The sequence below is a fragment of the Nicotiana sylvestris genome, chromosome 6 (genome assembly GCF_000393655.2).
Source record: "Nicotiana sylvestris chromosome 6, ASM39365v2, whole genome shotgun sequence".
NCBI lineage: Eukaryota > Viridiplantae > Streptophyta > Magnoliopsida > Solanales > Solanaceae > Nicotiana > Nicotiana sylvestris.
Genome location: NC_091062.1, coordinates 26,491,022 through 26,506,156, shown reverse-complemented (window position 1 = coordinate 26,506,156; position 15,135 = coordinate 26,491,022). Strand labels below are relative to the sequence as shown.

Below are 15,135 nucleotides of genomic sequence, written 5' to 3'. Positions count from 1 at the left end.
ATCTCGCAGAGAGGAGCTGCGCAGGCAGTTCGAGTGGTTGCATCAGGGAGAGATGACTGTGACGCAGTACGAGATGAGGTTCTCAAAGTTAGCTCGTCATGTTTTTTGGTTGGTTCCGACAGATAGAGAGAGGATTAGGAGGTATGTGGATGGCCTTACTTATTAGCTTCGTATTCTCATGACCAGGGAGAGGGTGTCTGGTGCTACTTTTGAGGAGGTTGTAGCTATTGCTCATGAGATTGAGTCAGTTCGTCACCAGGAGCGAGATGAGAGGGAGGCCAAGAGGCCTCGAGGATCTGGTAGTTATGGTGGTGCTCCTTTGAGAGGTCAGTTTCAGCGTAGCAGAGGCCGTCTATTCAGGCATGCTCAACCAGCTCGCCCAGGTTATCGTGGGGCGTCATCGAGTCATGGTTCTCACAGTTCTCATCAGGGCCAGTCATCACTTAGTGCCCTTCCAACTCAGAGTTCGTCCCGTGCTCCATCAGTCCAGGGCTCTTCTATGCCAGGTGTATCTGCTAGTCATTCCGGTGCAAGGGGTTAACCCCCTTCAGTCCCCGTCTCCAGCACCTGGGAGTTGTATGAGTGTGGACAGATGGGTCATATGTGGAGGCATTGTTCTCATCGTCTTACAGGTTCGTCTCAGCAGAGGAGTCAGCCATTGGCTTCAGCGTCGGTTACTTCACCACCACCCACTCAGCCACCTAGGGGTCGCCCTAAAGGGGGAGGTCGATCAGGTGGCGGTCAGGCCCGTTTCTATGCACTTCCAGCTAGACCCGATGTTGTTGCTTCAGACGTCGTAATCACATGTAGTGTCTTAGTCTGGCACAGAGATGCCTCTGTATTATTTGATCTCGGTTCCACTTATTCTTATGTGTCATCATACTTTGCTCGTTATTTTGATACGCCCCGTGAGTCTTTTGTTTCACTTGTTCATGTATCTACTCCGGTGGGCGATACTATTGTTGTAGACCGTGTGTACCGGTCGTGTGTGGTGGCTATTGGGGGTCTGGAGACCCGAGTGGATCTTTTGTTGTTATGTATGGTGGATTTCGGTGTTATATTGGGCATGGATTGGCTATCTCCGTGTCATGCTATTTTGGACTATCATACTAAGACAGTGATATTGGTTATGCCGGGTGTGCCACGGATTGAGTGACGAGGTTTGACTGATTATGTTCCCAATAGGGTAATTTCATTCTTGAAAGCCCAGCGTATGGTTGGGAAGGGTTGTATTTCGTATTTAGCCTTTGTGAGGGATGTCGGTGCAGAGACTCACAATATTGATTTTGTTCCAGTTGTGAGGGATTTTTCCGATGTGTTTCCTACAGACCTGCCGGGCATGCCACTAGACAGGGACATTGATTTTGGTATTAATCTGGTGCCGGATACTTATCCCATTTCTATTCTGCCGTATCGTATGGCACCATCAGAGTTGAAGGAGTTAAAGGAGAAGCTTCAGGAACTCCTTGATAAGGGGTTCATTTGGCCTAGTGTATCGCCTTGGGATGTGCCAGTTCTATTTGTGAAGAAGAAGGATGGCACGATGAGGATGTGCATTGATTATAGGCAGTGGAAAAAAGTAACAATTAATAACAAGTATCCTTTACCTCGCATTGATGATTTGTTTGACCAGCTTCAGGGGGCGAGGGTGTTCTCCGAGATTGATCTCCGTTTAGGTTATTATCAGTTGAAGATCAGCGACTCAGATATTCTTAACACAACTTTCAGGACCTGATATGGTCATTATGAGTTCTTGGTGATGTCTTTTGGGCTAACCAATGCCCTAACAACGTTCATACATTTGATGAACATCGTGTTCCGGCCTTATCTCGACTCGTTCGTTATAGTCTTCATTGATGATATTCTGGTGTATTCGCGTAGCAGGAGGAGCACGCGGAGCATTTGAAAGTTGTGTTGCAGAGATTGAGGGAGGAGAAGCTTTATGCAAAGTTCTCCAAGTGTGAGTTTTGGCTCAGTTCAATGGCTTTCTTGGGGCACGTGGTGTCCAGCGAGGGTATTCAGGTTGATCCGAAGAAGATAGAGGCGGTTCAGAGTTGGCCTAGACCATCCTCAGCCGTAGAGATTCGCATCTTTCTTGGTTTGGCGGGTTATTACCGCCGGTTTGTTCAGGGATTCTCATCTATCGCATTGCCCTTGACCAAGTTGACTCATAAGGGTGCTCTATTCATGTGGTCGGACGAGTGTGAGGAGAGCTTTCAGAAGCTCAAGACAGCCTTGACCACATCTCTAGTGTTAGTTTTGCCATTAGCTTCAGGTTCATATACCGTGTATTGTGATGCTTCGAGAGTTGGTATTAGGTGTGTGTTGATGTAGGAGGGTAGAGTTATTGCTTATGTTTCTCGTCAGTTGAAGCTCCATGAGAAGAACTACTATGTTCATGACTTGGAGTTGGTTGTCATTGTTCACGTGTTGAAGATTTAGAAGGCATTACTTGTATGGTGTGTCTTGTGAGGTATTTACTGATCATCGTAGCCTCCAGCACTTGTTCAAGCAGAAGGATCTCAATTTGAGGCAGCGGAGATGGTTGGAGTTGCTAAAGGATTATGATATTACTATTTTGTACCATCCGGGGAAGGCCAATGTGGTGGCCGATGCCTTGAGTAGGAAGGCGGTAAGTATGGGGAATTTAACATACATTCTAGTTGGGGAGAGACCTCTTGCAGTTGATGTTCAGGCCTTGGCCAATCGGTTCGTGAGGTTGATATTTCGGAGTCCAGTCGGGTATTGGCTTGTGTGCTTTCTCGGTCTTCCTTATATGATCTCATCAGAGAGCGCCAGTATGATGATCCTCATTTGCTTGTCCTTAAGAACAGGGTTCAGCACGATGATGCCAGAGATGTGACTATTGGTGATGATGGGGTGTTGAGGATACAGGGCCGGATATGTTTGCCCAAGGGGCTGGTGCTGATCCATGTTATTGCCCAAGGGGTTGATTCTATTGATATTGTGCCCGAGGGGCGAATTTTATGTGTTTATCTTTTCTAACTGCTTTTCATTTACTTGTTTAACTATTAAAAAGGTGTTTTAAAGAAGCTTGTTCTAAACCAAGGTGTTTTAGAAGATTTCACTGTTTTATTGCGTTTATTTGGTTTTACTCTGCTTCTTTATGGCATGTTGTTGTGTTTTTACGTGATTTCTTATTGCTCAGTCTTCATTTATTGTTATTACTCACTGAGTTGGAGTACTCACTTTACTCCCTACACCCTGTGTGCAGATTCAGGAGCTTCAGGTCCCGCCAGTGAGGGTTGATTGCTTAGCAGGCTATTCGGAGTCCACTAGGTAGCTGCTCGGCGTACGTAGCCCAGTATTTCTCCTTCCTATTTTATTTCCCTTGTCCTAGATATGTAATAGATTGTGTAAACTCTTTCAGACTTGTAGACTCATAATAGATGCTCATGACTAGTGACACCCCGATGTCGGGCTGTGTTTGGTTTTCGACAGTTGATATATTTCACTCTATTATGGGATTTATCATTATTAATGACTTAATTATGAATTATTATCTGTTAAATAAATTGGAAGTTTGTGTCTGCTAACCTTGTCTTCACGAGAGGCGTCATCACGACCGGGTCTGGGTTTAGGGTCATGACAATAGCATGCATGAAACAAGTTAGAAGGTATTAAGCTAACCTCTAAGAGGATTCATATTATTCAAAGATAACTAATCACAGAACTAACAGTATCGATTATAGGATTAAAAGAAATCATAGGAACATAAAAGTGGTAGAATCATGCTCAGAATGGACTTTAAACATGCTGGATCATAAACACAGTTCATGGATACATAAAAAGGAAATGACAAAAGGATAGTCACTCACCAGTTAGGCATGAAAAAACAAGAATAACACCACAATAATCGAGAGCCCAGAATATTTGGTCTTGGCTTTCAGCCGGCCAAAACCAAAAGTAAAATGAGATAGCAAAGAGAATACAAAACCAAAACCCTAAGTTTTCGTGAGAGTATATTGATTTCAGTCTGTCTTGAAGGGGAAAGGAGAGGGGTTTATATAGCCTTAGACTAGGGTACGCAAACAAGGAAATAATTAATCAAATTATTTAAGGAAAACTCAGAATATTATTAAGGCAAGTCAGAAATAACAACAATCAAACAGGTTTGGGAACAACTACGGCAAACAGTCATAGACAGAATCAGTAAGAGAAGCGAAATAAGAAACACTAATTTTACGGGTAAGTAAAGTTAATCGGAATAATCAAAGGGAAATCAAAATGATACGCATATAGACAGATATAGGAAACATTAAAGAAAAATATTAATCAAAAAATAAGAACCCTTAACAGATCTGAGCCCTAATTTAGGCAGAATAGTATCACGAAAATAGAAGGCAGATATACGAGAAGGTTAAGATACTCAACCAAAATAGGACCAAAACAGATCTTAGCAAGATCTGAGCCCTAATTTTAAGGCAAATAAATTAGGCAAAACTTTTAACGGAAAATCACAAAGAAATAGACATGCAAGAACATAAAGGAGTTTTTTAAACAAAAAACTTAAGAAAAGTATAAACAGATCTTTAAAAGATCTAAAACCCTAACATTTAGGGTAAATAAGAATAGAAAAAAAATCCCAAAGATTCGTCCATAGAGAGAGGAAAAGTGAACATAGATGAGTGTCACACCTCCTTTTTATCTACACCCCCAGAAAGGTGTATATAAGGGAGTTTTTCCAATTAAAGGACAATCGAAACGAGATTATATTTATTAAAAGATTCAGAATCGTCACATGAGAGATTTATGGTGTCCCAAGTCACCGGTTCCAATCTCAAATTGAGAAAAAGATTAATAGTCCGCGAACCAGAAATCCGGGTAAGGAATTCTGTTAACCCGGGAGAAGGTGTTAGGCACTCCCCGGTTCCGTGGTTCTAGCATGGTCGCTCAACTGTTATATTCGGCTTAATTAATTATCTGATTTAGTACATGTTCAAACCTATGTGCAATTTTAGTTTTAACCCCTTTTATTCATTTTTAGAGAAGATTGCAACGTTATTAAAACAGGTTTCAAACCACGTCACATAAATGCACCCGTGGTTTTCGACATATTCTAATATCGTTGAGATTTGGATTTGGGTCACATAAATGCGCACCCGAATTAGGGTTATGTATCGTGACCATGCCACGGAAACCGTACTCATAGCCGCGATGATTATTGTTAATCGCGCCTAAAGCAGCTAGCGCATTTAATAATTTTCCTAAATTTGAAATTGCTTGCGATCCCTCCTGCCAAAGATGGGCAAACATTTGGAATATGCTAATGTTTTGTATCAATTTTCATTTATTATCTTTTTTGTATAAGTGTAGGACAAAAAGTGACAAAACTAGAATGCCTCAAAAGCTTCGAATTTGAAAGCTAATTCCATTCAATTATACAGTACTTCCAATGCCTATTTGTTACAATAGACTTCAAATTCTCAAAAGAATGAGGATCATAGAACTATATATCCAACAGAAATCAATTAATTAAATGTCTTGTGATAATTAAATGTCATAATACGATCAATATACAACTGTGATTGATTTTTTAAATACTAGTAAAAGTAAGACAAAATGGATATTGAGGTTCATGTAACTGGACTTCAGTAAATAATTGAAATTGAAACATTTTGGCAAAAAAAAAACATATAATCAAACAGGAGGTCCTTAACTTACAATCTTACATGATAGAGACTTCAAACTCTTTGATGTCAAAACAAGAAGAGTATAACTTCTGCTCGCCGGCGACCTCAAAGGAACTTCACCGGAGAAAATCAAATTCGCCGAGGAACTCGAACTCAGCTCAACGATCTGGAAAAAAAATGAGAATGGCAATGGCTCCAAACTGGAATCATTCACTTTTAACCATGGTGACAGCTCCAGGCAACAATGGTTAGAAGCAAATACAAAGTTGGACTAAACACCTAACGATGAAAATCAGGATCAAAAAGGCAAAACTGGCTTTGAACAAACAGAGAAATCAAATTTCTTAATTGAGTAGAAGAACAATGTGCCCCTAAAGTAATGTTTTGGGAAGAAAATTTAAGAAATGGACAAGATCTAGAGTTTTTCTTCTTTGTTAGATTGCCGTTGCAGGTTAGGAATTAGGTTGCCATGGTTGAAGTTTCTTTCTGTCAGGAAAATGACGATGGATAGCTCTTTTTTAGGGGGGTGTGCGGCTGATTTGGTACTATTATAGGAATTAGGTCATGGGTATAGGCCTAAGAATTATGGGTTTGAGAATTATGGGTTAAGTCCAAAAATTAGATCTAAAAATGGGATGTTTGAGCCCAAATTTATTCTTTCCCTGTGAACGAGATTAAAAATACGGTCTCATTTATTAATTAATCATAATATTCAAATAATTATTAAGATAAAACTAACCATTAAAATAAATCTATTTTTGGTATTTTCAAATATCATATTAAAATAATAATACGATACTATTTTTTGTATTTTTTTTAAGATTAAAAATGACTACAAAACATTAATGAACCTATTTTTGTAATTTTGTTTCTTGTAATAAAATAAAGTAAAAGAGTCAAAATTACTTAAAATATCTATATTATGCCTAAATTAAATATTTACACGCTAAAATATGAAAAATCTTGGGGAGGGTCAAAAATCACATGTCTACAATGAGAAAAGGGGAAGGTTCGAACCAGATTTGGTCCGAAAATAGAGAGATCAGCTTGCCATGTTGGGCAAGCTACTAGGTTATACCATAATCGAGTAGCCAGTAGTAGGAGATAGCCAATAAGATAAGGGAATCGTTGATGGATTCCATCTCGGGGTTGGAATCGAAGGGGAAATGGGGTTACGACACTAGGGTTTCAGAAGAGGAGAAAGAGAGAGCGTTTAGGGGCGGCGGGGTTTAGGGAATGAGGGATTAGGGTAGAGAGGAAGGATATAAGGGAAGGGAGGCATTTAGTTATGGCCCGTTGATCAATTTTGATCAACGGTCAGGATTTAGGCGGATTGGGATTGGGTTTAATGAATGGGTATGGGTAATTGGGTTATTTGATTTGGGCTGGCGGACTGGGTTAGACATTTTAGGTGTTAGGCTTCATAATTTGGGCCGATTTGGGTAGCCTAGGTCCGAAAAATAGGAATTTAGAGCTATTATTTAAATACCCATTTTTAATTAATAAAATAATTCATAAAAATGATAAATAAAATAGTAAAAATATTATTTGTGCATAAAATGGTTAATAACAATTATTTCATACTATAAAAAGTTATTTTTTTGCATAAATAAAGTAATCATAAATATATAAGGGCTATTATTGCAAAATATATGCAAATATAATTATAATAAATGCATCATAAATATTTAAGGCTTAATATGGATATAAACGATGAAATTAGATGATAAAATCATCATAAAAATGATTTGTGATGTGATTAATGATTATTTATACAATAAAATATAGAAATAGATTGATTAAAAAATCTTTAAAAATTAAGAAAAAATTAGAATAAATACTTGATGATGCTCATGCACTATTTTGAAAGTATAATGCATATTTGAAATATATGAGGGAAAAATTGGGTATCAACAGCTGTTCATCTTTACCTGGGAACGATGAAAGAGTTGTCGAGTAAAGAAATGATGACCAATTTTGACCGAATGGAGTGATTTGAAAAATATATACCGCACTTTGGACCCAACGGTGAATGAAGCCGATGGAATTGTTATAGGAATATTCGTGTGTTTTGGAAAGGGTTCTTTTGGGAAGGATAATATCAGATGGATTTATGCGGAGTTATGAATGTGAATCTGAAACGTAACGGATGTGTTATAGAACAAGTATCTGAATAGCCATAAAGTAAGAAGCAGGAATTGATGGTGGTTGGTTATGTTTAAAACATTTGCGGAATGTGAATGTTGTAAATAGAAACCAGAGCAAAGATTGCTCCTGTTTGAAGAACAGTTACTTCCTGAATTACCTGCAAAACTTAAAACATGATGCGTGCAAATATATATGGATTATTGCGAGAATTTAAACAAGTTGCAAATTCCCTTTGGACCATGAAGATTGTCTTTGGACGGTGAGGATGATGTCCTTAGACCATGACGTCTGGGGTCATGAATCATGAGATAAGGGATTCGCAGGCCATGAGAATGGTGCCTCTAAACCATGATGCCTTTGAATAATAATGTGCAATATTGAGAGATCCTCAGTCCATGACATGGTATCTTCAGGCTATGAGGATGACGCATTCGAACTATGACGCCTTTGGACAAATTGGCAATATATCAGCCCATGAGATGCAGAGATATGATGCTTGAGATAAAACAAGATAGAGCTTAGTCTTCTGCAGGGTCGGGGGCAGAGCTTAGCCCCGAAAGAAGAGAATAATGCAATGTTTGGAATAGAGCAACATTTGTGGTTATGCAAGGAGAGACGATGCTTAGTCTTGTGATGGAAAGGCAGAGCTTAGCCTTATGAAAATAAAGAGGCAAGGCTTAGCCTTATGCAAGATTTGAGACAGAGCTTAGTCTCATGCAAAGAGAAGGCAATGCTTAGCCTTATGATAGGGAGGCAGGGCTTAGTCTCATGCAAGAATTGAGATAGAGCTTAGTCTCATGCAACGAGAAGGCAATGCTTAGCCTTATGCAAATAAGGAGGCTGGGCTTAGCCTCATGCAAGAATTGAGACAGAGCTTAGTCTCATGCAAAGAGAAGGCAATGCTTAGCCTTATGCAAATAGGGAGGCAGGGCTTAGCCTCAGGCGAGAATTGAGATAGAGCTTAGTCTTATGCAACGAGAAGGCAATGCTTAGCCTTATGCAAATGGGGAGGCATGGCTTTGACTCATGCAAGAATCGAGACAGGGCTTAGTCTCATGCAAAGAGAAGGATATGCTTAGCCTTCTACAGGTAGGGAGGCAGGGCTTAGCCTCATGCAAAAATTGAGACAGAGCTTAGTCTCATGCAAAGAGAAGACAATGCTTAACCTTATGCAAATAGGGAGGCATGGCTTAGCCTCATGCAAGAATTGAGATAGAGCTTAGTCTCATGCAACGAGAAGGCAATGCTTAGCCTTATGCAAATGGGGAGGGCTTAGCCTCATGCAAGAATTGAGACAGAGCTTAGTCTCATGCAACGAGAAGACAATGCATAGCCTTATACAAATAGGGAGGCAGGGCTTAGCCTCATGCAAGAATTGAGACAGAGCTTAGTCTCATGGAATGAGAAGGCAATACTTAGCCTTATGCAAATGGGGAGTCAGGGCTTAACCTCATGCAAGAATTGAGACAATGCTTAGTCTCATATAAAGAAAAGGCAATGCTTAGCCTTATGTAGGTATGGAGGCAGGTCTTAGCCTCATGCAAATGTAAGAGTAAGAGAGAAGTATTCTTAGCTATAAATATATTTATGCATGGCGATTCGGTTGTTGTGATGATGCTTCTGGCGGTGACCTATTCCTGCATCCAAAGAAAATTTGTGAGTTTTACGGGGGAGGTTGGTCCGTGCTTGCTTTGCTCCACTCTGCCCGAGGATCATGTTCAAGTCACCATGGGTAGCACTTGGCTAGAAAATAAAGTTTCTTTTCAAAAAGTTTGCGGGTATTGTTTTCAAAGACATAGTAATATGCAAATTAGAAATCAGTTAGATGAACCAGTAACTGCGACATTATTAGAGACATTGCAACCTTTTTTTCCATAGAAATTTGAGGGTCCTCCTCAAAATTCTACCCCAATTATCTAAATGACCTTCTGGCTATTTCGTATGTAATGTTGTTGGCTGAACTTGCTTCAGAATTTTGAGGGTCCTTCTCAAAATTCTGCCTCAATTTTGATTGTGGGGGGAAATGAAAATTTTATTGAATTGTGACCGAACCCACAGGACTGCCTACATATCCCCTTTTAAATGGGAATTGGGTCAAGCGTAGTTCAATTACATCATATGAAGACACGTAAATAGTTTACACATAGTATCTTTTGACTGCGTCTGAATTGATAGGCTTTGGCCATATTTCTCCATCCATTTCTGCGAGTAAGAGTGCTCCTCCTATAAATACTATGTGGACCATGTAGGGACCTTGCCAGTTAGGTGATAATTTTCCTTTGGCTTCATCTTGATGTGGAAAGATCCGCTTCAACACCAGCTGCCCCGATGTGAACTGTCTTGGTTTAACCCTTTTGTTGAAAGCTCTGGACATTCTATTCTGATAAAGCTGACCATGACACACTACATTCATCATTTTTCCATCTATGAGGGCTAATTGCTCATAGCGGCTCCTTATCCATTCTGCATCACTGAGTTCGGCTTCTTGTATGATCCTTAAAGAAGGAATTTCTACCTCGGCGAGAATGACAGCTTCGGTACCATAAACCAGCAAATAGGGAGTTACCCCAGTTGATGTGCGGACTATGTTACGATATCCTAATAAGGCAAATGTTAACTTCTCGTGCCATTGCTTCTGATTCTCTACCATTTTCCTTAGTATCTTCTTGATGTTCTTGTTGGTAGCTTCCACGGCTCCGTTCATTTGAGGCTTGTATGCTGTGGAGTTTTTGTGCTTGATTTTGAAAGTTTCACACATGGCTTTCATCAGATCACTATTGAGATTGGCGGCATTGTCAGTGATGATAGACTCGGGAACCCCGAATCGACAAATAATATAATCCCTGACAAAATCCACAATGACTTTCTTAGTTACCGCTTTGTAGGACGCAACTTCAACCCACTTAGTAAAGTAATTGATGGCCACTAAAATTAAATTGTGCCCATTCAAAGCAGTGGGTTCGATTGGACCAATGACATTCATTCCCCAGGCAGCAAAAGGCCAAGGTGCACTTGTTGCATTGAGTTCGTTTGGCGGCACCCGTATCATATCTGCATGTATCTAGCATTGGTGGTATTTTTGGACATACCGAATACAATCTGTTTCCACAGTCATCCAAAAGTATCTGGCTCTGAGTACCTTCTTGGCTAGAACAAAACAGTTCATATGTGGGCCGCAGGTTCCGGCATGTATTTCCTCGAGCAATTCTGAAGCTTCTTTGGCGTCAACACACCTTAATAATCCTAAATCAGATGTTCTTCTATACAAAATTCCTCTACTTTGGAAGAAATGATTGGACACCTTCACAGTGTGCATTTCTGAGTATGGTTCACCTACTCTGGGTACTCTCCTTTTGCCAAATATCCCTTGATGTCGTGGAACCATGGATTTCCATATGTTTTTTCTTCGACATGAGCACAATATACCGACTGATTGTGGATCCTCACCGGAATGGGATCGATGAAATTCTTGTCTGGATGTTGTATCATTGAGGACAGGGTGGCCAATGCATCTGTAAATTCATTCTGGATTCTGGGGACATGCCCGAAACTCCATTTTTGTGAACCTCTTCATCATCTCTTGTACGTGATGTAGATATGACGGTATCTTGGTGTTTTTTGTAGCCCACTCTCCTTGTATCTAATGTACCAGCAGGTCTGAGTCACCAATTACCAGCAGTTCCTGAACATTTATGTAGACGGCCAAATTGAGCCCTAATATGCAGGCTTCATACTCAGCTATATTATTGGTGCATGGAAACCTGAGTTTTGCTGACACCGAGTAGTGCTGACCGGTTTTCGATACCAAGACGGCTCCGATACCGACTCCCTTGAAATTTGTAGCTCCGTCGAAAAACATTCTCCAACCATCGTAGGCTTTAGCGATGTCCTCTCCTATGAATGACACTTCTTCGTCAGGAAAATACATTTTTAATTGTTCGTATTCTCCTCCAATAGGATTTTTGGCAAGATAATCTGTCAACGCTTGTCCTTTGACTGCCTTCTGAGTTACATAAATGATATCCGACTCACTCAGCAATATTTGCCACTTGGCCAGCTTCCCGTTAGACATAGGCTTCTGAAAGATGTACTTCAGAGGATCCATCCTTGATAAGAGGTATGTGGTATAGGCATAGAAGTAGTGCCTAAATTATTGAGCTATCCATGTCAGAGCACAGCAAGTGCGTTCTAGCAGAGAATACCGTGCTTCATAAGGTGTGAACTTCTTACTCAAGTAATATATGGCTTGCTCCTTTCTTCCCGTCTCGTCATGATGTCCCAAAACACAACCAAAAGCCCCATCTAATACAGAGAGGTAGAGTAGCAGTGGTCTACCAGGCTCTGGCGGGACTAGGACTAGCGGTGTAGACAGATATTCCTTGATTTTGTCAAAAGCCTTCTGATAATCCTCGGTCCAACTGGTCGCAGCATCCTTCTTCAACATTTTGAAAATTGGTTCACATATTACCGTGGACTATGATATGAAGCGACTGATGTAATTGAGGCGTCCTGGGAAACTCATCATATCCTTCTTGTTCTTTGGTGGTGGTAATTCTTGGATAGCGTTAACCTTTGACGGGTCCAATTCGATTCCTCGGTGGCTGACGATGAATCCCAACAATATTTTGGCAGGAACTCCGAATGCACATTTTATGGAGTTCAGTTTTAAATTGTACTTATGTAGCCGGTTAAAGAACTTCCTTAAGTCTGCTATGTGATCTACGGCTTTCTTGGATTTGATGATGACGTCGTCAACATATACCTCTATTTCCTTGTGTATCATATCATGGAAGAGGTCGTCATGGCCCTCATATAGGTGTCCCCAACATTTTTCAGACTGAATGGCATTATTTTGTAGCAATACACTCCCCATGGTGTAATGAAAGTTTTTTTCTCTGCGTGTTCTTCGTCCATCCAAATTTGATGATAACTCGCGAAGTAATCCTGACTTTCCCATCTTTCTTTGAAACCGGTACAATATTGGCTAACCAGGTTGGGTACTCAACTACCCTGAGGACTTTGGCTTTGATCTGCTTGGTGACTTCCGCCTTGATTTTTAGGCTCATGCCTTGTTTGAGCTTTCTGAGTTTCTGCTTCACTGGCGGACACATTGGATTGGTAGGCAATTATGAGCCACTATGGATGTGCTTAGACCGGTCATGTCATCATATGACCACGCAAAAATATCCTCATATTCTTTCAGGAAATGAGTGTATTCTTTTTTCTCTGACAGTGATAGGTGAATGCTTATGCGAGTTTCTTTGATGGTTTCAGAATCTCCCAAATTGACTATCTCGGTTTCGTCCAGGTTGGACTTAGGCTTATTCTCAAAATTCTCAACTTCTCTGATAACTTCCTCAGGTATCACATCTTCTTTTTCCGAGTCACTATCCTTATGTTGCGTTATCTCATTACATGTCACAGTCGTTAGTTCATCAAGGTAAGAAATAGTAATGTTGTAGAAGAAAAATATGAAAGATAACGATAATAAAACATCAAATTATATGATAAATGCTGAAACGTTAAATAAAATATCGTCTAGATGACTTCAAAACAATGTTTTCCAAAACAAAATACTGAAAGAAAGATGTTTTTAAAACAAAATGCTAAAAAGACTTGTTTTTCAAATAAAATTATTAGCCATGCTACCCTGGGACTCGTCTAGCCCTGGATGGTGTAGCGATCCAGTTCCTGAGAAATGCTCCCTTATCCACCGTCTGAATGATAAGGCCTTCTTCCTCCTCCTCCTCAACTATCACATTGTAATCCATATTTGTCTTCTAAGAACAGATTCCTTAGCTCAGCCAAAGTTTCTTCTTCTTCGGATCCTCATATTGTATTGGCCTGATGAAAGGTCTGACTCAGATGTGGCACCAGATGCTCAAGAGGGTAATAGAGACCACGCCATGGTGTCTACCAATCATCATATTCTTTCCATGTATACGGATATCCAAGCCCAAAAGTTGTACCATGACGTTTCAGTTGTATTGGTTTGGTAATGTCCTGGAGTTTCTTCCCAAGCCCTTTGCCAAGTTCGTACCCTGACCATGCCAGTATGCTTTCTATTTTGTTGCTCCACCATTTATCTTTCTCAATTGCATTGACACACTCAATGCGGTGATATGTTTCTCTACCCAATTTCCTTCTATTTTTTACATCCGGAACGGTTTGATTAGTGATGTTTAGACTTCAATACCATACAAAAGGGGAGGTGATTTGTGTGGTACCTAATTTTCGCTTATCTTGATTATAGAAGGACCTGGTTCTTCTATGTGTTCCAACTACTACTGTTGCGGAATAATAAATACAGAAAATAAAGAACACAGAGATTTTACGTGGAAAATACCTGGCTCAAAGGTGAAAAAACCATGACCTACCTTCTAGTAGGATTTTCCAAACTCTCCACTAAAATCACTAAGCCAAAAACTGCATTTACAACTGTTGTAAACCTAGGATTAACTCTTTTATAAACCTAGGATTAACTCTAATCTCGTTGTGGCACATAGCCTCAACAGTTGCAACAACTTCAAGTTAACTCTAACTTGAAAACTCTACATACCTAATACAATTGCTTCTAAATAAGCTGAAAGATACAATGTAAAATCACCTACTACAAATGAACTAGAATAAAAAGACAGACACTTGGAATTGGTTCTTTTATCTGGTTCAAGTAGCTTCAGGTTTACACGCTTGAATCACACATAAATTGCTTGCAAAATTGCCTTGCTATTTTGCTCTCAATTCACGTTTAACTTCTGCTTATGTGCATTACCTGTAAAAGAAAACAACACTGATATTTAAGGAGATAGCAATTAGAGATTGACTAGGATACAGATGCTACTCTTCCATGGTGGAAGATTTCTAGGTGATCTCATACTCTTAGCTCTATCCTTTTCTCAACTCGTGTTCTCTTTGTGTCAGGAGTCTTTCTCCTTATCCAATATGCAACATTTTCGATCATGATCAGGAGATATCACTTCTGATAAGTTAGGTTTATCTCCTTCACGTGCATCTCACATGTTTGAGTTGATCATAACTATGCTTCACAAGATGGACCTGGTCAATGTTTGAGTTCCTTTGTCAGTCTTCAAAACTTCACCTTTACTTGGGCCAACAAATTCCCCTTTTTTGATGATGATAAACTCTGTGCTTTTTACTCACTTAGGCCCTGTCAGAACTCAGCTTATTCATTAATACAAAGTTTGAGATTTTTACTTATCATCAAGTACCAGGTTCATTAAGTTATAAACATCACTTATTCAGAATATGTAAAGCACAATATCTCTTCCCCTTTTGGCATTATCAAAAAGTTGCATAAACAAAGTGTGAGTCC

General features: G+C 39.8%; 1 protein-coding gene across 1 annotated transcript; it reads right to left on the bottom strand.

The window, feature by feature from the left end:
* Positions 1-5,386: 5,386 nt before the first annotated feature.
* Positions 5,387-12,246, bottom strand: LOC138870387 (uncharacterized). Its single transcript, XM_070148187.1, has 5 exons — positions 12,005-12,246; positions 11,452-11,947; positions 10,153-10,863; positions 5,686-5,820; positions 5,387-5,470 (listed from the first exon to the last, which is right to left on the bottom strand). Exons 1-5 carry the CDS (start codon positions 12,244-12,246, stop codon positions 5,387-5,389), a joined length of 1,668 nt encoding a protein of 555 aa, XP_070004288.1.
* Positions 12,247-15,135: the final 2,889 nt, after the last annotated feature.